The sequence below is a fragment of the Leptosomus discolor genome, chromosome 25, assembly GCF_034619465.1.
Source record: "Leptosomus discolor isolate bLepDis1 chromosome 25, bLepDis1.hap2, whole genome shotgun sequence".
In the NCBI taxonomy this organism is placed as follows: Eukaryota; Metazoa; Chordata; class Aves; order Leptosomiformes; family Leptosomidae; genus Leptosomus; species Leptosomus discolor.
In genome coordinates this window covers 7,494,088-7,517,039 of record NC_141415.1, presented here as the reverse complement: position 1 = coordinate 7,517,039, position 22,952 = coordinate 7,494,088, and the positions used below count along the sequence as shown (strand labels likewise).

General features: G+C 50.1%; 1 protein-coding gene across 3 annotated transcripts; it reads left to right on the top strand.

The window, feature by feature from the left end:
* The first annotated feature begins 312 nt into the window (after nt 1-312).
* Nucleotides 313-15,708, top strand: SMARCE1 (SWI/SNF related BAF chromatin remodeling complex subunit E1). 3 transcript variants are annotated; one of them, XM_086478029.1, is made up of 11 exons: nt 313-358; nt 1,374-1,424; nt 1,953-1,996; nt 4,967-5,071; nt 7,309-7,389; nt 8,525-8,656; nt 10,221-10,392; nt 12,769-12,941; nt 13,923-14,024; nt 14,501-14,711; nt 15,484-15,708. In XM_086478029.1, the coding sequence occupies exons 2-11, from the start codon at nt 1,418-1,420 to the stop codon at nt 15,693-15,695; spliced, it is 1,239 nt and encodes a 412-aa protein (XP_086334155.1). In that variant the 5' UTR covers nt 313-358; nt 1,374-1,417; the 3' UTR covers nt 15,696-15,708. The 3 variants fall into 3 exon arrangements, with proteins under 3 accessions (XP_086334155.1, XP_086334157.1, XP_086334156.1); XM_086478031.1 differs by lacking the exons at nt 313-358; nt 1,374-1,424 and having other exon boundaries at nt 1,952-1,996; XM_086478030.1 differs by lacking the exons at nt 313-358; nt 1,374-1,424; nt 1,953-1,996 and adding an exon at nt 3,349-3,371.
* Nucleotides 15,709-22,952: the final 7,244 nt, after the last annotated feature.

Genomic DNA, 22,952 nt, shown 5'->3' with positions numbered 1-22,952 from the left:
GCCCGCACGGTGCCTCGGGAGCACCGGTAACATCCCCGGCCGGGCGAGGCGGTGCCTCCTTCCCAGTAATGGCGGGGCGGGGCCGCACCCCCCGCGCAGCACCCTTTGCGTCCCGCAGATTCACCACAGCCCCCTCCGGCCTCCGCCGCCCCCAGAGGGGTGCGGGGAAACCCTCAGCCCGGCGGGGGTCCCGGGGCGAGCAGAGCACGGAAACCGCCCCCCCCTCAGCGGCCCGGCCGGCGGGCGGGGGAAGGCGGGGGCGGCGTGTCGAAAGTGCGGAGCGGAGCGCGCAGGCGCAGTCCTCGCCGCCGCCCCGGCCTGGTGGGGAACAAAGGGAGCGCGGCCGGCGCCGGAGCGGGTGAGTCGGGGCCGGGGCGCCCGGTGGGGGCGGCCCGCCCGGCCCGGCAGCTGCGGGGTGGGCAGGCGCAGGGGAGCGCCGCGGCCCAGGGAGCGGCCTGGCTGGAGGGGGGTGAGGGAACAGGCCCCAGCCCCCCCCCCCCCCCCCCCCCCGTTAGCGGCGGCTGCGGCCTCCACGTGCGGTCGCGACGGGGCGGGGGGCTGCCGCGCTCGGCGGGGGCTGCGGGGGCGTCTCCAGCAGCCGGCTCGGGGTGCGCGCTCGGCCCCGCCGTGCGGCACGGGGCGGGGGGGGGGTGAGGGGGGATGGACCCCCGGGGGGGGGGGGTAGTGCTTTGCGGGGCAAGGCGCGGGGGGAGCGGCGGTGCCGGCGCTGCCCTGGCTGCCGCCCCCCGCACCCGCCCGGCCTCCCCGTGGACTTGGGCGGTCCCGTGTTGAAGAGTTTGTGGGCGCTCGGAGCCTGGCACGTGGAGAATCGGGAATTCCAAGGGGGTCCGACTGAGCGGCGACTTCGGTGGAGTTACTTGAGGAGGAAGGCCGGGACAAAAAAGTACCGCTTTGTCAGTAGCGCTTCTTCCGTGCGCACCGGCGGGCTGGTGGCCGGGAGGTTGGGTGTTCTCACATCCCGCCGCCTGTGATGCCGCTTCTGTCGTGTGCGCTGGCAATTTTTTTTTTTGTACCGCGTAAAGGAGATCATTTGGTCATCTATACGTTACCAGTCAGTGTAAACTAATGGGGTGTAGCCTTTTTATTTTTTAAGGGGGAAAATAGATATGGTGAAAACCTTTAGCATCAAGGTGACATAAACCTGAGTGTTATTTCACAGCTATTTAAGGCCAGATCCCTTGGAAAGTACATCCATCTTTTTTCACCTTAGTTTTTAAAAGCTCCTTTATCTTAAGTTCAAAATTGGCAACCTTTTTGGTAATCAATGGCAACTGAAATAATTGACACTTCAAAGATTTGGGGAGGCAAAGGCATAATACTTAATGGCATGATACTCTTTTTTTGTCTTTCAGAAGTACAAATATAATGTCAGGCGGCTGAAAATTTGCCTATCAAAATGTCAAGTAAGTTTTCAGATTTTTCTTCCTTTAACTTGGTGAATTAAAGATCTGGTTCAGCAGAACCTGTTTGTGAGAGAACCCTGTTATTCCTTGCGTTAAAAGGAACGACCTGAAGTGTAGTCCTTTCTGACCAAACTCTTGGCCTTAAATCTTGCCGTGGCTGATTTCTGGCATATTGTTTTTGTAGGAAGTCAGAATATCGCAGCTGCTTTCAAGTCCTGTTTCACTGCATTTTTGCTTACCCTCTTTTTAATTGATATGCCTATAAATGGATTTCATTTTCTTCAGTCTCACGCCTAAATAAAAGGCTAGCAAGGTAGCAGTGGTGTGGTTTGACATTTTTTCTTTCTTTTTTTATTTCTCTTGTGTTCTTTGCTTTGCGCTCTTCAGTGGCAAAATGCAAAGTCTCTGAGAGTAGGATTTCTGTCTTGTTTTTGTAAGTCACTTTAAAATGTTTGCCACCGCAATGCTTTGTAAAGAATTCGTTCAAATTTTCAAGAAAAAAATTTGCTTACGTTTATATCTTAACAGAAAGGCCATCTTATGCCCCACCTCCTACCCCAGCTCCTGCAACCGTAAGTATAGTGATTTTTCTCATTAACACTGAGCTGGTAATAGAGCCTTTAATAACTTACCAGAGCAGTAATTACGGGGTTGCATCACCTTCCTGTATTGGAAACACAAGCTAGTTGTATTTCATTATTAATATGATATGCATTGTTTAAATTAATCTCTCTCTTTTTTTTTTTTAAGCAGCTTATGAGAGAGAAGCTGAATAAACTTGTTTCACCTCTAAGGCTAGATCCTGCAGATACTTACCTTTCTGTAAACAGCTGGTCTGAAATTATTCTCAGTGGGTTTTAACAGTATATTGGAACATTTGAGAACAAACTGATATATTTAATTCTAAAGTTTCCTGCTCAACTTGCTCCCGAATCGTGGGCAAACAGTGCGTTTTTTAATATTTCTGTTGTACCCGGCTGATTTTTCAGTGGAATGCAGGAGTATGCAAAATTCTGCTGTATTGGGTCAGAATAATGAAGCACTGGTGATGCCAGTCTTACTCAAATTTCTTGAAATCACGTATGTTTTGGAGTCTATGGCATGAGAAATATTTTACTTTCTAGTAAAGTGGTGTGGAGTGACACAGGAGACCACAGACAGTAGCTCTGAGTCCTGTCCAGTGGCATTCCCGCATGTGTAAAGAGGTACTGAAGCACCAGGATGCTGGGGGCAGGAGCGTTTGAGAGCAAATGCACCTCCCATGGAGCGTTCCTGCAAACCTTTGATACAGAAGAATGAGCAAAGATGCTAGAGTGCAAGTTTTTTACCAAAGAAAATTTGAAAACTTAGCCAACAGAGTCTCCCCGATCTCTGTATCTGGGATGAAAACTGCAGGATGGGATGTAGGTGAAACGTGGTCCTTCAAATGTGCTGTGCCACGCCTCACCTTTAAAGAGGCTTGAAAAGGACCTAATATGGTCTTAAAAATTTGCATAAATAAAACTTGCCTGGCATAGTTTCTTCAGAGCTTTCGTTTTGCCCACACCTTAGATTTGTGCCAGTGTTAGAAGGAACGTGGCGGCGCCCGCTCTTGGGGCCGGATTCCTGCACCGAGAGCTGGGCCTGCACGTGTGCGGTTCCCGTGGGACGTAGCGTGGAGGCGGCTGGTGTCAAACGGTGCACGTTGACGTGGTCGGTGTAGTCACGTCAGGCCTTGAGGAGGGGACGTGAAACAAATCTCAAAACCGCCGCTGGTGACGTGCGTTCCCTGTGTCCTCCCAGCCCGTGAGGCAATGGCCTGTGCTCCGCTGACACAAGGCGTAAACGTAGACAAATAACCTTGCTTGTTCTTCCACAGCCAGTTCCAGTTACCACAGTGAACCCAATACCAGTAGTTCCTGTAACTGCAGTTTGTAGCTGCAGTGAGAATTCTCCGTGTAATGCAAGGTAGTTCCTTGTAACATTTAAATCCTGTCTTGCAGAAATAAAGACTTAAGCAGACGGAGATTACAATTGTCACCTGATTTTATTGAAGAGGTGTAGCTCAACATGTTCAAACCCTGTTGTTATGGTAATACAGAAAACTCCAGTAAAATGGCGTCTTCTTCACTAGTGAATGTCTTTGTCACGATCGCAGGCACGTGGACTGAGTAAATGTCAACTGCTGTGAGCGAGTCCAGAAAGTTGGGCGATAAAATACACATTTGCAGGCTGACTGTTAAAGGATAATGTTACTGTGTTTAGAAATAAACTGATTACAGGGTGTCTACAGGTACTTGAAAACTTCACAAGTTAATGCAGTTTAGTTTCTAGGTTATTTTTGTTCAGCGTTTGGTTTTGTCATACCTTGGTTCTTGGAGTCCTCAACCTATTTGTAGAATTTTTGTAACTGCCATCTAGAACAGGTCCGGTCAGCAAACCCCTGTAAAAGCCCTTTGGAATATGGTCCTTGTTAGGGCCCAAGTGCTCCTGAAGAGCGGGACACTGCGCTGATGACACTTAACTGTCTAGAAACACCACAGGATGCCATGAATCCTAGTGGGATGACGGGGCTGCCACAGTCCGGATTGATCACAATTACTATTAAATAGCTGATCGATTTTTTTTTTTTCTGACAAAATTTGGTCAGGAAGCGATGGATAATGCAAAAAGGCAGGGGAGAGATTTGTGTGAGGAGGGGAAACAGTGAACCTTCTGATACTGATTGTATCTACATGATCGGTGAGAAGGGGTTGTAAAGAGACAAGATTTTTCTCTGCATTACTGAGGTGAGAACAAATTGGTCCACTTTCAAGAACAAATAAAGATGTAACTTCTTGAATTGTCTTGGATTCAGTGATCTGTTAAGACTAGTTTGTGGTTTCTAACCTGTAGATGTTACTGCAGCAGTTCCTCGACTCTGTCGGACTGCAGACTACCTCGTGACAGAAGGATGTCCCTGGGGATTGTCTCCTCTCCCTGCTTTCTCATCCCAGTTCCCCAAAATATTTAAATTTTGCAAACCACCAGGAGAGCCTTCAGATACTGGTAGCGGTGCACAGATGGGGCTTGGAGAGATTCCCCCTGGTTATTGACAGTTAATGTTGGTGGGAAGAAAAGCAGACAGGGATTCTCACTGGGGTAGTAAATGTTGATACTGGGGATTTCTGCCCCATTACTGTGTGCTGTGTTGCCTGTAAGCTTAACCCTTGGGATACAAGAGTCTTTCTGAATTACTTGGTGGCTTATGTTGGAAAATTTTATTAGCCATGAGCTGGATTTATAGAATACTTGTTTAAACAAGCTGCACACTTAACAGAAGTAAAATCACCAGCTTCAGCCAGAAATCTGTAGCGACACGTTTGCTTAAAAATCCTGTTTCCTTAATAGGTTTATACCGGAGTAACTCTTGTATGTTGAGAAGATACCAACTGCTACACCTCATTTGCTTGTTTAAATTCTGGTTGCTTTTGCATGCCATATTGCAGTTCATTTTCATTTCTGTGTTTTCCTCGTTTGAGCTCATTTCTCATTCGTGTTTTTGTCTCATTTGTTTCCATCAGCAAATGCCCAGCACACCAGGGTTTGTGGGATACAATCCATACAGCCATCTGGCCTACAACAACTACAGGCTGGGAGGGAACCCGGGCACCAACAGCCGGGTCACGGTAGGAGAATCAACTATTACATCATCCGGCAAACAACAGGAATTGACCAGAAATGGCTTTAGAGTTAGGTTCTTCTGAGTCTTGGCTGCTGCCACTCCTTTATGAAAACAAAAAGTGACTTCTGCTTCTTATTCCCCACCCCCACCCCCCTTCCCTTTCACTCTGAAACCTTTTGCAGGACAATGGACTTCTGCTCAGCAGGGAAAAAATGTGGTAATGGTGCACGGTGCAGAACGCCAAGACAACAGACTTTGTGGTCTTCGGTGACCGCTGCATGCCTAGGGAAGAGTTCTGCAGCGTGGGTGCAAATCCTTGGAGGGAGGGAACCGCTCATTTTGTTGAGGTTTATTGGCACAAAAATAAGGAAGAACGTTTTGCAGACTGGAGATCGTTGATCATAGTTGCATCACGCTGTTGAGCCATGCAAGAGATGCAGGCCTTTATTTTTCTTTCCAGTCTTAGTCTGGTAATAGCTGCAAAGTCCCAAGTTCAGCAATTATTTTTTCAACAAGTGCGCTGATAATAAAATAGAGTCAGATCTTAGGTACTCTGTCAGTGTGTGGAAAAGGATGTTACAGTCAGTTTCCGTGGAGTGAACAGTGAGATGGAGTCAAGAGATGAGAGAGGTGACAGCTGCTTTCAAAGGCAGATCGAGTCCTGAGCGTTGGACGCAGTTAGGAAAAAAAGAGACACTGGAAGTGTCACATTTTCATAACTAACAGAAATAGATCAAATCCTTGATTTATTTTTTCTTTAAAGTTTCTGTAATTCTCATAACTTTAAGGTTTTTCATGTAAAACTTTCTACCTCGTGGAACACAGTGTAAAGATTTCTCAAGGGACAAATGCACGGTGCTTTTAATGAAGTGTACTCTTTGTGCCGCTCTGCTCTAAGCCTTCTTTCAAACTTCATGTGTGAGGTTCATCTGGTGGTTAACACGTTTACAGAGAAGACCTTCCCCAAACAAGTAGGAGCTTGGCTGAAGGCGCTGTCTGAACATAGGCCTTTTTCCCTATGCCAGAGTAAGTTAGGTTTTGTCTGAGAACTGTCATTGTTTCTGTATGTCATAAGCATATACAGCCTTCTCAGCCATGCATATATGGGTATATGTATGGTGTCTTTAAATTCCTGTTAATTTAAAAGCATTAAACAATTTCCGTTAATGTTTTTCAAGTCCATCTGTATGTGTATCTATGTATACATTTTGGTAATGCATATACCTCATGTACATTATTTATACACGATTCTGTATGCATTGTTTCATAGAGCTCCATAAATTCAGCAAACCAAAAAATAATCAAGAGGAGAAATTTGAAAGCTGAACACTGAACGTGAGCCTTTGGCCAAATACAAGTATTTGCTTCTCTGTGGCCGTAGTCCTGAAAAACCTCGGAACTGCTTCCTGTTTTTCTGACAATGCTCCCACTTCAGTCACTAGAACTCCTCGCATCTGTCAGGGCTTGGAGGGTGGAGGTGTTCAGAACCTGCCCTTGGCTGCTTCAGGAGGAGAAAGCCCTGCCAGGTGTTGGAGGATCGAGGGGACAAGAGGGGGGCAGCAGCCTTCCATCAGCACCAGTGAGTGTCTGTCCCCCGGTGCGAGAGAGAGCCCAGGAGGACGGGCCAGGCCGGCGCAGCCTGGGCGCAGGCGGTGCACACCGTGGCCACTCGCTCCCGTGGGGCTGCTGTCCTTTGGCAGTGAGGAGTTTAACTGGCTCCAGATAACCACTGACAAAAATTCTGCAGACAAATACATTGCTAAAATGATTGGAAAATGAGAATAACATCTCTAACCTCATGCTCTTAAATGTTCTTTATCTTTTTTCACCTGTACAGTAGCCACATTAAATTTGTCAAAACAGGTAAAACTGCTCATCAGGAGTGAGAAAACCAACCCGCTGGGGCTGGTGTTTCCACGTAGGTTCCCAAGCCGTGTATGTCGGTCCTAAGAACCTGGAGCCCTTTTGACGATTTACCTAGTGACCCCTCTGTAAAGTTACAGCTAGAAGGACAAACTTGAACTGGACAGATGTTACTGTGAGGACCAGCTCTAGCTAGTGCCTGTTCGCAGTTTGGGTCATTTTTTTGGCGATGTTGCTTGCTTCTCTTGGGGGGGGGAGGGTGGGGGTGTGGGGGGGTTGGTTCGGGTTAACTGCACAGAATGAGTGTTTTCCAAACCGAGCGTGTGCAGAAGCTCCCAGCGATCCCATTAACGCACGGCTGTATTGGTTCTTTTGTAGGCTTCCTCGGGTATTACCATTCCAAAGCCCCCCAAACCCCCAGACAAGCCCCTGATGCCCTACATGAGGTACAGCCGGAAGGTGGGTATAGAGTGTCGAACAAGTAACAATAAAAGCTAGTGTTCGTATGTGCTAACAATTAATCGCTATTATCTTAGTTTCAGCTTCTAAACTCTTACTTCTAACAGCCTGCACATCCTTTGAAGGGAATTGTAAAGTACAGATGCATTGCCCTTCAGAATAAAGGCAGCAGTAGCCTGTTCATACCGTTGCCAGTCTCTGGGGGGAAAGGTTTTCTCTAAAATGATAATTCCTACCACTGTCTCTGCTCTCAAGGATCCACCCTGCCACATTCAGAAGTTCCTGTGACTTACTGACAGAACTTTTTTATATAAAGGAAGTATTCCTTGCGGTATACTGGGCTTGGTACAGTGCTGTAGCTGGACTGAAGAGTAGCAATGAGTGGACTTTGCATGTGCTCCTTCACCACCCTAGCCTGTGGCAACGTGTACTTCGCTATTCTGTGAACTGTTTGACAGAAAGTAGGAGAGAGACTCTTGGGGAGTCTGAAATCTGAGGGGCATGGGGAGGGCATGTCAGCCTGTCTGAAGCGGGTGAGCCAGAAGGAATTTCTTCCACTTCTGGTAAAGTATCTTTACCAGCATGTCTGTCGTAGGCAAAAAACCTTCAACAAAAAAAAAAAAGTCAAGTGGCGCAGCAAGAAATAACACTGGCAGCTCTCCTTTTTTTTTTTTTTTTTTTTTCTCTTCCCCTATAAAGTTAGAAACTCTTTTGGTGGAGTCAGAACTTGTTGGAACTCAAATTGATCAGCAAGACTGAAAAATATTTTGAAATGTTACATTCTGATCTGAAAAGCTCAGTGCTCTTTATCATAATCTACTGCTGGATGTGTTTACTCAGTAGCATTTTTTTTTTTCCCAGAGATGCAGCGATGTGCATTTAAGAAGAGAATTAAGAGGGTTAAAGGCAATATTCTCATGAAACCAAAGCCATTTCAGCAATTGCCTGTTTCGGTAGATGGCTTCCTACTGACTTCCTGCCCCAGAAAATAATCGAGCTAGTTTAGCCAGACTCATTCCTAACTTAATCCTGTTTTTCATGGTGATTCCAGAAAGAACACTGAGATGACAATATAAAATGTTTAATTTGGAAGTATTTAGATATCATTAGTAAAGCTCCAGCTGTTTCTGTTAAGGTCTGGGACCAAGTGAAGGCGTCCAATCCTGATTTGAAGTTATGGGAAATTGGCAAGATTATTGGAGGAATGTGGCGAGATCTCACTGATGAAGAGAAGCAAGAGTATTTGAATGAATATGAAGCTGAAAAGGTAAATGGAAGAAATCTGGGATGTTTATTACAGCTGATTCTTCTAGGAACTGGTCTGAGAAGAAAAATTCATCTTACCCATGCAGTGGTGTATGAGGCATTCACGAGACCCCTGTATGTAACTTAGATGGAAGTGTGTCCTGACACGGCTTTTAGAGTTTTTTAAATAACTGTACCTCAACTGTGACTGGTCAGTTTTTAGACCTAATTCAAAATGAAGTATTTATAATTGAGTGTCGATTTTAACTGTTTAATGAATGGATTTGATTGTACAACATCAGTATTGAAAAGATTGTCTCAACACCAAAATCCTCTTTCAGATCTGGTGCTCTGCAACTACTGCTGTTGTCATGAACGTGTTCATAAAAGGCTTCCAGTCACGTAGGGTTTGGTGTTCGTGGTGTAATGCGGTGTGACTCCACGCTATGGCGTAGTGTTTTGTTTCTTAACAGAACAATGCTACCACTTCTAGGGTTTTCTTGTGGTTTTGTCTTGTTTTTACTGATCTTAATGACAAAAGATGCCAGCTACCTCCTGTGTCGAGGGTGGTAAGTGTTGAGGACCTTTACAAGCCTGTTCCTGTGATCCTAAGGAACAAAGGGAAACCTGTCCAGCTGCTGTGCGGTGCTTAACCCTGAGGCATCTGAGGCTGCGTGTAACCTGCTCAAACCTAAGCTGGTTTTGTTCCAAGTCAATAGAGAAGCACTTCAAAGCCGGATGCTCTTAGCAGAAAAATAATCAAGGAATTCTATTTTTTAACTTGGTAATGCTGTTTAGATTGTAAGCTCCTTGGGGCAGGGGCCATCTTGTTTGTATTTTTACAGTGCCTAGGTAGAAGGGTTCCAGTCCTAATCATACAGAAAACAAGACATTTAGGTGCTTTTAACAATATTGTAGTTTGTCACATTTTTCATTGGAAATACCTCAAATCACTGTACAAATTCTAGACTTGGCAAATTTTAAAAGTGAGATTCAAGAAAGCAATTCAAAGGGAAAAATGCTTCAAAGAAGGTGAAAATAGTGGTGCAGTCCTGCTACCAGGAGGAGACAGTAGTCTGGCTGCAGCATTCTGTATCATCCCAGTGCAGGGATGGGCCAAAGAATGGAACAATCGTAAGTTATTTTGAAAACTGGTTCGTGGCATACTGGAATAAGGAAAGAGAAGAAATCAGAATCAAAGATCTAGTTAGAAATCCAGAGAATTACTGAGAATATTTTAAGTTATCTCATTTTTTTATCTTATCAGAGTTCATCTGATCGTAAATACCTTGTTCTGAGGTGTTCGATTTTTTTAAATCCCAAAAAACGAAACTATCGTAAGACTTGTCAGGTATTAAAACTGGAACGTACCCAAAAGCCCAGCTAGTATGTTTAAAACCTGAATGACTATGGAAGAAGTTCTGATTTGTAAAAGGAAAGACAGAAAATGTGGTCATTTGTGTATCAGCCAGGTGATTCCCAATCCATCGCTTTGTCTGTACTACAGTTTGAGTCCTACAGACTGCAGTTCTGTCCAGTCTGGCATCGTCCAATGGTGCAATCAAACGGTATTGGTCACGTTTCAGATAGAGTACAATGAGTCCATGAAGGCCTACCATAACTCCCCTGCCTACCTGGCCTACATCAACGCAAAAAGTCGTGCCGAGGCTGCGCTGGAAGAAGAGAGCCGGCAAAGGCAGTCGCGCATGGAGAAGGGGGAACCCTACATGAGCATCCAGCCCGCAGAAGATCCCGACGGTAAGCAGAAAGGGATTTGTGTGCACGTCCCGCGAGAGTGTCATTGCAGGACCGACAGCGTAGGGCAGCGGACGCAGGGACGGAGAACCGCCAGCGTACGGCTTTGGCGGTGCCGGACGTGCCGCCCGCCTGGTGTGGTGCCCGTAACGCCCCTGGATTGCCCACAGCCCACACCGACTCCTGCTTCCACAGGCTAAGGTGGCAGGCCAGTGGCAAGAGTGATTTCAGCCAGTTACGGTTCAAAGCACACAAGTCTGCTTAGAGCTCCCTAATGGCTTTACCGTGCGCGCTCTAAGAGGTGAGATGCCTGATCGAACCCAGCTCGAGTGGAATGTGGTGCTTTATTGCCAGCAGGACATAATTCTGACGGGCAGAGTTCTGGGGTGGTTACCAGCACCCGAACGTTGCGTGTGTTCACAGCTGTCATCTGAGATGGCTTATAAAACCGAGTTACCCTTGCTGTTGGCGAGGTGATGAGAAAATTCTGACAGTTTATTGGAGTGCAAGGAACTGCACCCCACCCAGCGGGGCGACTCGCGCCCCTGCACCTGATGCCTGTTTGGAATTCACGACCAAATGCTTGTTCAGACCTGAGGGTGAAAAATGTACTCAGTCAGCTCCACCCTTTTTTCCTCCCCCCTTGTAAAAGCACACCCTTGAGATAAAGCTCCTGACAAACGGCGCTTTCCCCAGTTTGAGTAATTGCAAAATTTATGTAAATGTATTTGTGTTGCAGTAGCTGCTGTCTGGGGACCTCAAATCCTGCCCTGGGCCAGCTGGGCCAGAGGGGCTCGGCCAGACCCAGCTGCGCTGGGCCCTGAGTGGGACAAACGAGCAGGTGATGGCTGTGCCGGAGCTGTTCCCTCCCTCCGGCCGGTCCCGCGTGTCGTTAGGATCAGGGACCTTCAGGGTGAAAGGGACCTTGCCAAGGGGGCAAAGGCACGGCGCTCAGGACACCCGTGTGCTTATTCCTCCTCCTCTGCTGGTACTTCCTGGCGCGATCCGTTGGGGTTCTCCTGAAGATGTCCGTGAATAGCTGGAGAGTGATCTCCATTAGGAGAACTTGATGTAAAATAAATTCAACTTCTGGACTTTTCTCCATGATGTCATTCTGAAGGCTAATTCATACTTGTTGCTTAACTGATTGGAGTACTCGACTAGATACAAATTATACTCAGGGAAGTTTCTTCTGAGTTTGTTTCCTCACTAATATCTAACGCTATTTAATTCCTGTGCTTTCAATTCTAATTGGTTTGACCTGAATTTTTTTTTTTGAGTCTGTTTTGCAGACAGGTTCTTGATACCAAAACTGCAGACTGCGTTTTGATTATTATTATTATGTGGAGAGGCTTTGCCAGCTTTCCTTACAGAAATACAGAAAATTAGGAAGACTTCTGTCTTCTCTGGGCTAGAAGCTTTTGAGCGCTGCTAGATGGAGGAAAGCACGTTATTTCATTCTGCTTTGTGGCATCAAACTGAATTTTACTTTTGAAATGAGTCCTGGTGCAATCCATGATGCTGGAGTTCACGTTAAATGCTGCGACTCGATCAAAATTGCTAAAGCTCAGTACCTTGCCATGAACTGGAAGCTCTTTGAATTTGATTGGGGAGGAAAAAAAAATCCTGGACCTGAAATATTCCTGGGTCTTTGTAGTCAGTCCTCTAGATGCACGTCGGGCGAGACAGCTCAGTTCCTGCCGGGCTTCCTTTAACTGCTTTTCTCTGCAAGAAGCTGTAAGGAGACCAGCCCTTGACCTGTGTGCTTGTGTGCTCTCTCCTGAATTGTGGGGGTTTCAGTGACTGCTCTTTACAGAACTGCATTTACTAAAAATAAATCAGTAAATAGTAACTGAACACTCTTAATACATTACTATGAATTTTCAGTGATGAGTAAACATGTATCGCTGCTTCATGCTTTCATTCCTCAGTGGTTCAAAAGAAGAAGCCTCTTTGATCTGTGCTACAAAGGCTGTTCACAGAGGAGCCTCTCTCCTGTTGGTATTTAGCACTGGTTGTTCTGGTAACACGATTAATCAGGAATGGTTTTGATTCGGTGTATGAACAGCCCCTCTTACCCTGGAAACGTGGAGAGCAGCACAGTGAATGACTTGGTCGGTCCAAATTTCAGACACGTGGGAAACACATGTCAAATCCTGGCTGTTAGAGCGGTGCCAGGGTAGGTGGGTTCTGTCCTCGTACCGTCTCTTTTTCTGGTTACCCGAGGTTCTGTATTAGTCTGAACTCTGTGACACGACAGTGACTGGCACCAGGGGTTTATTTTGGTTTTAATTAGTGGTAATGTGGGCACAGTGTCATTAGGCTTGGTACTCATTCTGTGGAATTAAAGCATTATCACACTTAAAACTCTTGTTTCAGATTACGATGATGGATTTTCTATGAAGCACACAGCCACAGCTCGTTTCCAAAGAAACCATCGTCTCATCAGCGAGATACTGAGCGAAAGCGTGGTGCCCGATGTCCGCTCTGTTGTCACCACAGCCAGAATGCAAGTTCTTAAACGCCAGGTTCAGTCTTTAATGGTTCATCAGGTAAAGATAAACGATACGAAGGCAGCTAAAACATAGTGGGGCTGGGCTGTACTCCAAGTCTCGGATCATTTGATCGTCGACATGACTACTCTTGTTGGGTGTCAGGGTTCTGTCCGCTCAAGTAGCTGATCTCTGGCTGCTCTTGGGAGCTGTCACCTTCTGTGCCCTTCTGTTACCAGGATTCACGTTGAACTGTATTTTGTTCTTTGGGGTATCTTCATTGCGTAGCTCTTCGTTATTGCCCCTGACCCTTCTGTAGGTAGTGCCAGGCTTGTGTTGAACAGGTACTGGCAGAGCTGTGACTTTCGGGTAGCGTAAGACTCAGGACCTTGTCTGTAACGATTCTTTATTACAGTAAATCCTCCCCGTTGTAACATTTGTCATTGGCAGTTCAGCGCACACAAGGAAACTAGTGAGGTCACGCTCGCACGTTCACCCGGCTGTGGGGTTTGGGCACGTGCCTGTACCTGCCAGCACGTTAACGAAAGGGCCCTGTCGGTGCAGTCAGTGTCCACGTAGGTGAAGAAAGCTGAGACCAGAATTGGAGATGTGTCACTTTTTTTTAATTAACAGAAAAAGAGTCAGAGGGTGGAGGGGGGATCCTTCCTTCCTTCGAGTTGTGGTCTTTCTGCATGAGAGTGCAATCGATGGGAGGTCGGTGTGTACCTAGGGGGGGTATCACGTGAAAGAAAACACGTAGATTTTAGGTTGGAAGATTCACCTCAAGTACAAGTGCTGGTTTTCACCCACAGTGTGCCTGGCCAGTCCCGAATTACTGCATAGACCCATCTTCTGTCCATGCTTCTCAAGGTGAACTCCTGAGCTGCTGGGGATGAGATGAAGGCAGGCATAAGGGTGTTTATAGATTATATGGGTATATCTGAAAATGTTGGTCTAAATACTTTTGTGCGTAGCTGTAGACTTTGCCCAGCTCCTCAGATGCCGGCATGGTAAGGTTCTCGCCATTTATTTCATTTCCAGCGTAAACTGGAAGCTGAGCTTCTGCAAATTGAGGAGCGTCACCAGGAGAAGAAGAGGAAGTTTTTGGAAAGCACAGAATCTTTTAACAACGAGCTTAAAAGGGTACGGCTCTCACTTCCCTCGGCTTCCTGTGAGGAATCTGCTGGCTGCCCATGGCACACGTGCTCTGCCCGCTCCGGTGCAGTTCTGCATCCAGTGACATGGCGCCGCACAACCGCTGACTGCGGTGGCCGAGCGCATGGGTGCCGGCGTGCAGCGTTCACGCTGTTTCGTGCTCCTTCAGTGGCCTTTACTGGAGAGCAGCCCGAGGAAGGCGGCCTAAAGCCGCTGCGGAGAACGTGCTGCTCTGCCCTTGGCTGCCTTCAGGGGACAAGGTTTCGGTTGGTCGTTTATCCCCCTTTCTTGTCAATGCGCTTGTATCTCCCTCCCCAGTTACCGAAGCTTTTAATACAAATTTTGTCAAATCCAGAAAATCACGCTGCGTGTAGAAATACTGAACTCGTGAGGGGGTTTTAGTGACGTTTTGTTTCTCAGTGTAACCGAGGCAATAAAAGAGCTTTCCTTTCCTTCATTGCTAGTTATGCAGTTTGAAGGTGGAAGTGGATATGGAAAAAATCGCAGCTGAAATCGCTCAAGCTGAGGAACAGGCTCGCAAGAGGCAGGAGGAAAGGGAAAAAGAAGCCGCTGAGCAAGCGGAACGCAGTCAGAGTAACATGGCGACTGAGGAAGACCCGGCAGCTAACAAGGTGGAGGAGAAGAAAGAAGAGGAGAGTGCTCCAATGGAGACAGGTAACTGCGCCCGGGGACCAGCCTCGGGATCCCCGGCGGGTCAGCGCGGCCGGGGGAGCGCCCTGGGTTTTGCTGTTAGAGGGGCCTCAGAAGGAGGCGACTGTCGGAACGCTGCTCACTCGGTGAATGCAGGCGTTCGCTTTCTTCTCCTGAGACTGCCCCCTTGTAAAAGGGGCGAGGGTACGACAGCCCAGCCCTACGCGAGGTGCTGTGGGTCGGGTACCCAGGGGAAAAGAAATTGTGTTCTGCCTCGCCTCACAGACACCGGCAGCGTAGGAGCACCTGAGGGTGCTCCTTGTGCCAGCGTCAGCGGCTGGCAGGGGGGTAGGACACGCGTCTTCCCGTGCTGCTCTGAGGAGCTGACCTGCAGGCGCTTCTCTGTTCCGCACTCGGCATTAGAAAGTGCCGTATCGGCGCGTGTCGGTGTCCAGCCTCAGGGAGCCGCTGCCCTGAGAGTGTGAGCGGAAGGAAAAGGGGACGGAGGAGGGTGAATTCTAGTGCTGCTGGTTTAGGGCGGCCCGTGGCTTTCTCGTGGGTGGACTTCTGGGGCCAGGCAGCTGCTGGTGACTCGGGACGCCGCGGAGCAGGACCACATACACCCTAAGCACGGAGAGGTCCCAGAGCTGTGACTGTCACTGCGCAGTCTAAGTGACAAATAACTGCTATGGAATACTCTGATTTATTACAGAATCTGTTTCTTCCTAAATTCCAGTTGCACAACCTAAATAAATGTATTGACGTGTAAATGACACTGAGAAATATCTTATTACAGAAGAGCCTCACCCGGAGGAGAGCACAGAAAACCAGCAGAATGGTGAAGAGGGAACCTCTACCCCAGATGACAAGGAGAGCGGCCAAGAAGGGGTCGATAGCACTGCGGAGGAGGGAACCAGTGATAGCAACACTGGTTCAGAGAGCAACAGCGCGACAGTTGAAGAGCCTCCTGCAGACCCTATCGCTGAGGATAGCGAGAAGAAAGAATAAACATTGACTCGTTCATGTGTCTCTTTTTAATGAAGTACTGTTTTGATTTCAAAATGTGCTGCGCGGCTTTTGTACCTTCCTTGCCTGTGTCGCTTGTCTCCGAAGGACGCTGGGTTTCGTGGCATGTCAGATGATCAGCAGAGCGACTTAAAGGGCCTTTAGAGGCCGGGGCTGCCTTAGACAAGGAAACCTCGCGTGTCTAAACACGGCCGTTACGGAGGGAGAGGTACTGACGACTGCTCGGGACTCCTTCCCTAGACAGGCAGCGTCGGTTTGGTTCTTACAGTCAAAATCAGGCCCTCGCCCTTTCTTCTAGTTACGCGGCCACAGCGAACGTCTTCCTCGAGGGCCCTTGGCCGTGCGGGGCTGCGGGGCGACGCAGACGCGCGTCACCTCCCGGCTGCGCCCCCCGCCCGGCCTGACCCTGCCCAGCACCTCTGCTCCGTGCCCCGGCAGCCGGCGCCGTGCTGACCCGCGGTTAATGGCAGCCGCTTTCTGGAGAGGCCGGAATGTTCCCGAGGCCCCCGAAAGCTGGCGGTGGTGTTCAGCAGGACCCGCTCCCTGCCCTGGCTACAGCCGAGCGTTCCCTTGCCCTGACAAAGCTGCCAAACCCCGCTCAGCCGCGCGCGCCGCCCCCGCCGCCCCGGGCCCTGCAGCGCCGCAGCCGCCCCGTGCGCCGCTTTCGCAGAAAGCTTTCAGGACGCGCGAGCAGCGCTCCGAAACGGGGCTGGGAGACTTGGGTTGGGGGTTTTGGTGTCGAGTTTGTCGTCCTTTACAGAGCAGCTGCTCTATGGCGATGGAAACCTGCCCCTGCTCTGGGTGCAGCGTTCCAGGGGACCCGTTTCCAAAGGACCGAGTACAGACTTGGAAGTAAATGCCGTATCTTGGGGGTTTTTCTGTGATGCAGGATTCTTTTCAACAGCAGCCTTTGCTTTTCTTTGCCATTTTTAACTCCTTTATTTGCTCCTACGTCACCCTGGCAGGACCTCAGTCAGCCAGAGGGACGGCAAAGTACAAAGCAGGAGGTGGCCGAACAGGTACGTGTTCTGTGAGCCGGCAGTCGCTAATACAGCACAAAGGGTAAAAAAGAGTAGTTTTGCTTCCCATGAGCTTTCAAAACCTCTGGGAACTACAAATGTACTGAAAATGCCACATTTTGCCCTGTACAAGCAGAAGCCCAACTGAGGAAACAAACCACACTTAACTGCAGCAACAGCTACGAGCCGTTCCGCGACTTCACGGCTACAAGAGAGCACATGATGCGTTTGCTTCGATGATCTAGGGTGTTTTTACACAATAGTGGGTGTATCAGACAGTGATGTTTTTTAAATCCTTTTGGTCTTTTTTTTTTTAAATGGTCTAAAAATAATAAAATCCAACACGTTTGGTTTTTCTTAAACGGACAGTGGTCTGGTTCTTGTCTTGAAGGTACTGCCTGTGTTGGGGTTGGGGCTTTCCTCAGCCGTTCTCCCTCTTAAGCCCAGAGAATAAAAACATGGAACTCGTCACTGAAACACAAAAGTTACGCTGCAAAAGCACTTTGAAAACCAAAGTAAAAATTCCTGAGCTGCTCTCGGCCTGTCTTTAACTGCTGGCTGTGGCTAGGAGGATCTCCGATGGCTGCTGGCTTCAAAAGCCAATGAATGGCAGGATTTGTAGAGGAAATAATACAAGTACTAGTGAGCTGCTTGTCTCTGCCTGTGACCATTTAACCACCTCCCTCCAAACTACCAGAAATAATTTTCATGTTCCTTTAAACCGAGTAAAATTCCCCCCCTAAAGGGCTGAGAGGCACCAATTTACCAAAAGTACCAAACTTGCAAGATACAAAGAGGAAGACGCGACCGTGGCCCAAAGACTCAGTATCTGAAGCCAATTTTTTCTGCTGAGTAACTGCTGTGCCTCCTCCCGCAGTTCACGAGATTTCATGAGCTGATCTGGGCCTTTATTTCTGTGTGGAAGCAGCTACGAACTCGGGCGCTGCCTCGTACACGCAGTAACTGGCGTCTGGGGAGGCTCTGCCTCGGGGTTTACAATTTCGTACTCCGGATAAGTAAAGCTTTGGGCAGTCGGTGCTGAACGGAAGCTCCTGAAGTGCCTGCCGCGGTGCGCTGGCTCTCTATGAAAGGGGACAATTCAGTGCAGCTCGAGAGAACCAGTTTAAATCCTTACGGTAACGGGCAGCCTAACCCCCAAAGAATCGGGCGCCGGGCTCGGCGCTGCACCCTCTCCCCCGCGGGCGAATCTGAAGGCGCGTGTTCGGGTGCTGAAGGCGAACGCAGCAGTGAGCGACCGAATCCGCTCCTACAGACGGGTACGGCGCAGACGCCGCCACTCTGCCCGCGCTGCTGCTGCCAGGATTGCTGCGGAGCCCGACGGAAGGGAGGAAGATGGAGAAATCACCGACGGCAGCCTTCCTCCAACGAGCACTGCCCCACAGCAGCTGCGTGCGTGGGACGGGACGGCTTGGAGTTCCTCGCCTTTCAAGGAAAAGCCGGCGTCCCGATACCAATGTGGTTTTTGGCAAAGGTGGACACAAAAAGAACCCTCTTAGGAGGAAACAGAAACCACGGCTGCTCCTTAATTTGCGCTTTAAAAAAACTGAAGCAGTGAAACCTCCTTAAAAGTAAATTTAAGTTCCAAATTTTGCTTGGAAGAGAGGGCAAGGTGTTCTGACGTTTAAGCACTTGCAGTTGCACTGGAGAAACAGCATTTTAGGAGTTCCCATTTCCAGTGATTACAAGGATTGCTTTCAGAAAAATACACCTCGAGGCACTTATGAGAAGGGGGATTTCCCTCGTGACCCATTTTGGTTTTACATTTCATCACTAACTGTGCCAAAAAGCGCGTAATTAAGAGAGGAGGTTACGTGTTCCGCTAACTCCTGCGTCTGAGGAAACTCACATCCCGAAAAGTAACAGGCACTGGCTGAAACACAACGTGTGAGAGCTCAGATACGCCCGTACCGTCGGGTCGATACCCTCTTGCTTTGGGTGAGAGATAACCCAAGGAAGCGGACATCAGCTCCCTGCTTGCTTCACGGAATAAGGCACTTCTTGCCAGTGACGTAACACGTCCAGATTTTCAAACCTGAAGGCAAAACCCAGGCAAGGCTGCGCAGCCTGTCCTTCCCGGAACCATCCGAGTTGTCCCTTGGCCCGGTCCCCTCCCGCCCCCCACAAGGACCGCATTTGGCTGGCGGAACGGCCGGCGTTGCGGGCGCCTGGCAAGGAGACGCCGGCTGCTGCTCGAGCAGACGCTTCCGCCTAAAAACCGCGTGGGCTCACGAACCCGCCCGGCCTCTTCGCATTCATGCAACACCCCCATCAGGACGGAATGGATTTATTTGCCTTTGGTTTCTGCCTGTTTGGTTGTTCAAGCAACCTGTTTGCAGAGCCCACGGTGGGACTGACTTGAACGCGGGAGCCCGCAGCCCTGGGGTTCAGCTGGTGCCGCCTTTGTTAACATCACACCCTTCCGACTACGGGGGTCCACAAACAGACGAGGCCGTTGCTGAAGATCTATTCGCCACGTTGCATTTGCAGAAAGGGAATTCAGATTTAAAAGCACCAATGGGACCACTCATTCCTGTTCTAGTCCCTGAATTCCATCCTGGGGTCTGTGAGCGCTCCAGATCCTGCAGAAACTGGTGGAAGTGCTGGGACCATCAGCTGAGCTCCCGTTCACAAAGCATTTCGATCAGACAGAGATTCCTTTACATCTTAAGCTACACATCTAGAGATCTATTTACTGCATTTTGCTCTTCTGAGAAATAATTTTCTTGCATGACTGTGGCCGCCAACACAAACCTTTGATTTCTTAAATGATACCAGCTGCTGCCTGGGCTGGGGGCCTGACCACCCAGGGGCTCGGGCGGAATCGGTTGGTGCAGGAGCCCTGGAGACTCCGCACCTCAGGTGCTGCAAACGCCTGTTGTGCAACAGCTTTTATCCTACAACAGCCTCGGGTTTTGACCGTTTGTGCTTTTCATCTGCTACAGATTCCCCAGGTATATGTAAATGACAGTAATTATCGGCCAAGGCAGGGTGTGCTGCAGCTAAGGGTGTGCACCCCAGGGAGTAGGGGTCATCTCCAAGGGTAAAGTAACTTCTCCAAGCACATGAAAACCTCTGGAACAAATGCCCAGTGGGCAGCGACGGAGCCCCACGGTGCCTGCAAGGGACACGACGTCAGGTGCAGGAGAGGGATCTCCTCTGCCGAGCTCCTGTCCCAGCCCCTTCCCAGCCCCTCAGGCTGCAGCTGGGCCCAGGAGCCTGGTGCCCGCCTGACCCCTCCAGCGCTGCCGACGGAGAGCAGCTGGGGCCTCCCCAGGAGCCAGGACGCCCACCCGGAGCCCCTCAGCGGGCCCTGAAACCCTCCCGCGAGGCAGCCGGAGCACACGAAGCCCAGCAGCTCCCCGGGCCTTTGCTGCCGGGCTCTCTGCTGCTGGGGGGCTTTGCTGGGCAAGCGGGTGCGAGCTCCGGGGGCTCCTTCCTCCAGCTGCGGCCAGTGTCCCCTGGCTCCCCCCCGCGGGGGGAGATGTGGGTGATCGGGGGTGCTGTGGGGACCCCGCACTGCCGGGGGTGGGCTGGGGTCCCCGCGGGGGGGCTGAGCCACCTCCCACGGGGCGCCCGAGAGCTGGCGAGTCTTTCGCACCCACAGGGGGCTGAGCAGGAAGTGAAGAGGCAAAATCCAAACCATCCCATCACGGCGAGGGGGTGTTTTCTTTGGTTTGTTTTTCTCTTCAAGAAAAAAAGGGGCTTTTTTTGAGAGTCTGACTCACGCTTTGTGACCTCTGACATCACCACGGCTCTGTTGTTTGCTCTCTAGTTTGTTCTCCAGGTAAAATCAAGTAGGCAAAGGTTCTCTTAGGTATTGGGTAGTTCTCAAAAATATGCTTTTATCTCACCACAAAAATACCCGTAGTAAAAGTTAAGAAGCCTGGGATAAAAAAAAACTCCTCTTAAAAGTTTCTTTTTTTTTTTTTTTTTGCATTAATGTAATTATTAGATTTTTATCACCCCAAAAAACCTTCAGGCCTACAAAACTGAACTATAATAACAGGTACACAGCAGGGAGCAGGCCCCAAAGGGTAAATACTGAAAGGTGTTTAAATGGTAAAATATGACCGAGGCGCAGAGATCGTTCAAAGGGAATTAAACGGGCAAAAAGTGCTTCACTCGTAGTGAAACCCAGAGGACTTGGCCTCTTCAGCGCTTTACACACCTAAACACCCTTTCAAAGCACGAACCTACACAGGGGCTGAGGTCGGCTTCCCACGAAAGGAAAAAAGTCTCCTGTTGGTGCAGCAGCTGAACTTTAGGGGGGAACAAAAAGCTTCTGGAGAAACTAAACAAGAGTTTAAAAAAACCCAAATCACCTGGGCTGGGCGGGCAAAGCTGATCTGCTTCAGGCAAAGCGAGGGCTCCACCGGTGGAAGCTGTGCTTACAGAAGGGATCAGCCCTACGACATGAATAGAGCTCGAGAGGGGTAAAACATCAAAGCAAAACCACCCCCGGCACAGCCGGGAGGCCGGGGCGGTTTGCTGCGCGTGAGGAAAGGGCGCTGCCACCCCAAGCATCGCGCTGGGCTGGTGCGGCAGCGGCTCGGAGCAGGAGCGCAGAGACCCCCTTTCCCCACCCTCGGGGGGTCCCGCGGAGCAGGTCTGGAGCCTGCGAGGGCAGGTGGGCCCGGACACGCGCCCGCTGGGGTGGCACCGAAGCTGGGGGCGCGGAGCTCGGAGAGGAGGGGGTGCGGGCGAGCGGCGTGTGCCCCTGCGCGGTGGGCAGCGGGGTCCAGGCCTCCCCCCGCTCCGCTCCTGGCTGTCCCGTGATGGGGTCCCTCAGCTGTCCCGTGACGTCTCCTCACTTCCCCCCAGCTGCAGGTGCTCCGCTTGCAGACCAGCCTCTCTGCCCACCCTGTCTCAAGGGGTCAGCGAGGGCTTATTTCTCCTGTTCTTCCTCCCAGGTTTTGTCCTAAACTCCCAGCTAGGCAGGCTTGGCTTTTTTTTTTTTTTTTTAAAAAAAAAAGGCTATTTTGGATGTTTGTTTCTCAGTTTATCAAAAGGCACTTAAAGAAACCACTTCAGACTGGCCATCGGTGTAACACCCCTGAGCCCACACAATGCCGTAACTGCACTGCCTTCGCTCGGCTCCCTCGCCCGCCTCTCCCTCCCTCCTCTAAACCAACAAGCCTTCCCAGCAGTCCTGACTGCTGGAACACTGAGAAAAACACTCCTCACCACCGGTCCCAGTCCAGAACTGGGGCAGGTGATGTGCTCGCAGGGGCGATGGGCTGGAGCCCGCGCTGCCACCAGGCGTCTCTCAACCTCCTGCCGTCGGCGCCGGAGATGGATCGCGGGGAAAGCAAACGCCCTTGGCTGCAAACCGCTCGTGGGTCCCTGCATGGTCCCCAGCGCCAGCCGGCAGCACCAGCACCTGCGGCAGCACCAGCACCTGCGGCAGCACCAGCATCTGCGGCAGCACACGCTGGTTACGACGGTGATCGGGGCTTCACACCACGCGGTTACCCAGGCTGTGAATTTAACTCCCCCCACCTCGCCAGGCTGCTGCTCACACCACGTCACGCCGGCGAGCGGACGGACTCGCCTGCCTCCGCTTACGGCTGCGAGGGGCGGTTACGGGTTCCCAGCTTTGTCGGGATTATGGCAAAGAGAAGTTAAAAGTGTTAAAAAGAACTTGGACTCGATCTTCTTCCCTTTTCCAACTTTCTAACAATGAAAGAGCTGTAGTGAAAAATGCTTCGCCAAAGAGATCCCCTGGAAGACCCCTGGGCGTGGGGCACAGGGAAAGGTCGTTCACAGACAAGATACCTGGTAAGGAGGGCGCGAGGAACGCTTTCCTGCAGCTCTAGGTGGTGTGCGCCCCGGGGAAGGCTCAGGCTTCCAGCATCGTCTTGAACGTGCTGCTGGATGGTGCTTCGAGTCCCTCCATGTCTCGTACCAGAAGCTGGAACCAACCTGAAGCCACGTCCCTGTGCAAGTGGCAGAAATTCAAGTATTAGCCCTAGACTTTATGTTTAAGCTGCTCTCGGATAAATGTGACCAAAGAGAAGAGGGTAAAACCCCTTTTGCAGCAGCAAAGGTCTGCGGGCTGAGCCCAGGCAAAGCTCCGCTGAGAGGCGCGCAGCCCAGCCCCTGTCCTCGGCTGGGGAGAGCCAGGCTCTCGCTGCAGGTACCGCGTCTCCCCCGAGACCCGACGTAGTTGCCGCTTCGCCCTTGGGTAACTTGACGTGAC

Excerpts from the sequence above, each read along its gene's own strand:
- SMARCE1 (XM_086478029.1), top strand. Across the intron at positions 8,657-10,220 it reads ATGAATATGAAGCTGAAAAG|ATAGAGTACAATGAGTCCAT; the intron begins GTAAATGGAAGA and ends GTCACGTTTCAG. Across the intron at positions 14,025-14,500 it reads TTAACAACGAGCTTAAAAGG|TTATGCAGTTTGAAGGTGGA; the intron begins GTACGGCTCTCA and ends CTTCATTGCTAG.